This window comes from Aethalodelphis obliquidens, unplaced genomic scaffold (genome assembly GCF_003676395.1).
Source record: "Aethalodelphis obliquidens isolate GAN/ISIS:26980383/991018 unplaced genomic scaffold, ASM367639v1 scaffold2512, whole genome shotgun sequence".
NCBI lineage: Eukaryota > Metazoa > Chordata > Mammalia > Artiodactyla > Delphinidae > Aethalodelphis > Aethalodelphis obliquidens.
Window position 1 is genome coordinate 860 of NW_020840419.1, and position 2,408 is coordinate 3,267.

Here is a 2,408-nt window from a genome sequence, read left to right on the forward strand (position 1 = left end):
TCTCTAAATCAAACACTAAACAAAACCCATCTTTTGTTTCAAAGAGCTTATGCCAGAGTGATCTGGTAAATCCCTAAGCAAATACAGAAAGCATACGGCTGAGAGAGCCTGCCTTCCTAGGTAAAGTAAGAGGTAAAAATGGAACCTAAGATCAGGGCTAAAAATTTGTTCCTGGAACAGAGAAGACCAACATTTATGCATGAAAGAGATATAGAATGTGCGTATTTACAAACCTACATCACTTCTGACTTTAAGACGAAAACTTTTCTCATTTGATTAATAAATATCCATTTGGATGGGCACATCTGAAATTACTGGGAAAATTAAACTTCTTGCAAAATTAATAGTTTAGAATGATGACATCTTCATAGACCATACTGAGAAGATATAAGTGAAAATCAAAAAAAGGAAGTAAAAGGGTATAGTAATGTTTAGAAAATGAAAATTACTGTGTTCCCTATTTAATGGCCTTGCTTAGAAAGAATGTCATCACAGAACCTACCGCCAAGGTTCCCCCGGACGCCCGTCTCAGCCAGGCCAGCAGCAGCCTCATTTGCCCCATGGCGTTCGTGCTCTCTCTACTGACCGCCCTGGTGGTGTTCAGCTACGGCCCTGGTGGATCTCTGGGCTGCGACCTGTCTCAGAACCACGTGCGGATTAGCAGGAAGAACTTCATGCTTCTGGGCCAGATGCGGAGAATCTCCCCTCGCTTCTGTCTGAAGGACAGAAAAGACTTCGGTTTCCCCCAGGACATGGTGGATGGCAGCCAGCTCCCGAAGGCCCAGGCCACCTCTGTCCTCCACGAGATGCTCCAGCAGGTCTTCCGCCTCTTCCACACAGAGCGCTCCCCTGCCGCCTGGGACACCTCCCTCCTGGACAAACTCCGCACTGGACTCCATCAGCAGCTGGAGGACCTGGACGCCTGCTTGGTGCAGGCGATGGGAGATGAAGAAACTGCCCTGGGAGTGACGGGCCCTACACTGGCCGTGAAGAGGTACTTCCAGGGAATCCACCTCTACCTGAAAGAGAAGAAATACAGTGACTGTGCCTGGGAAATTGTCAGAGTGGAAATCATGAGATCCTTGTCTTCATCAACCAACTTGCAAGAAAGGATAAGAATTATGCATGGAGACCTGGGGTCACCTTGAAATGATTCTCATGGACTAAGATGCCCTATCACCCTTGCACACATGTCTTTAGTCATTTCAGAAGGCTCTTATTTCAACTTTAATCACAGAATTTATTGTATTAATTCAGCTACTACTTTGTCAGTAGTGATAAGCAAGTATATGTTAAAATTATTCAGCTTCAGGGGATCAGTCCCTAAGCAATGACTACCCTGTTATTTATTTATTCTGTTTATTTGTTTATTTATTTATTTATGTATCTTATTTTTATATTTTCATATCAATATATTTATACTTACATTGTATTAAAATTTAGAAAATATTCACCTTTCCATTTCATTAAATTTGCATTTTGTTTTATTTATTCAATTCTTATGAGAGAAAACTTCTTGAGTTTTTTAAGTTCTGAAACCTACATTCTTATCTTTTTCTGTGTAAATTTATTTCAGACTAGCATTGGTCCATTTTGTCCTTTGGAACAGTCCTACCACTTTCATTTCAGGAAATGCTTGTCAAAAGGTGGAATTCCATGGAATTGAGGGAAGTCCTGGAAATTATGGAGAATGGTTAGTCCTGATGTCATAGGTGTAACTGATTTATACCACCAGGAAAGAGTGGTCGGTGCAAATACCTGTGGGAAGGAGTCATCTCCTCGAGGGAAGCTGGTGACATATGGTGTTGACTGGCCAATCCTGGCACCTTCCTCTCACCTTCTCCCCGGTCCTGCTTTACTGAACCATTCATCCCTTACACATAACTTCAGACCCTCCACCTCACTGACCAGCTACACAGCTGCTCTGGTTCTGTGCAGGTTTCCAGCTTCAAAGTTTCTGTTAGAGTGAAAGCCACAGGAAGAGAGCACAAGTGAAAGGAGAGTTCTAGGATTTTCAAAACCTCTATGAGAAGGAGCCAGGGTTCATGGCACTGGATCCCAGCTCTGCTATTAATAGCAGTGTGACCTTGACAAATAACACAATCACTAAGCTCCCTAGTTTCCTCATCTTTATTATGGGGACAGTAGTAGTATTTTTTCATAGGATTATTCTCAGGATACAGTGAGTAAATATACACAAGAGGCATAAAAGTGTGTCTGTCAGAAATAATCAGGACTGTTAGAGTCACAGAGTGGCTACCATCGGGGAGGAGAAGGAGAGCTGCTCTGAGGTAGCAACTGGAAGGCAACATAAGAAACATGCTAGGTCCTGGGCAAAATCTATTACGTTTAACTTGGGTGCTAGTTTCACAGTGTATTCAGTGTGTGAAATTTCCCTGTGCTGTATG

General features: G+C 42.7%; 1 protein-coding gene across 1 annotated transcript; it reads left to right on the forward strand.

The window, feature by feature from the left end:
- The first annotated feature begins 362 nt into the window (after positions 1–362).
- Positions 363–1,166, forward strand: LOC113617192 (interferon omega-1-like). The gene has a single exon (XM_027100456.1). The coding sequence runs from the start codon at positions 465–467 to the stop codon at positions 1,146–1,148; it is 684 nt and encodes a 227-aa protein (XP_026956257.1). The 5' UTR covers positions 363–464; the 3' UTR covers positions 1,149–1,166.
- Positions 1,167–2,408: the final 1,242 nt, after the last annotated feature.

Bases quoted from the DNA above. Each gene is read 5' to 3' on its own strand.
- LOC113617192 (XM_027100456.1), top strand. From the start codon at position 465: ATGGCCTTGCTTAGAAAGAATGTCATCACAGAACCTACCGCCAAGGTT.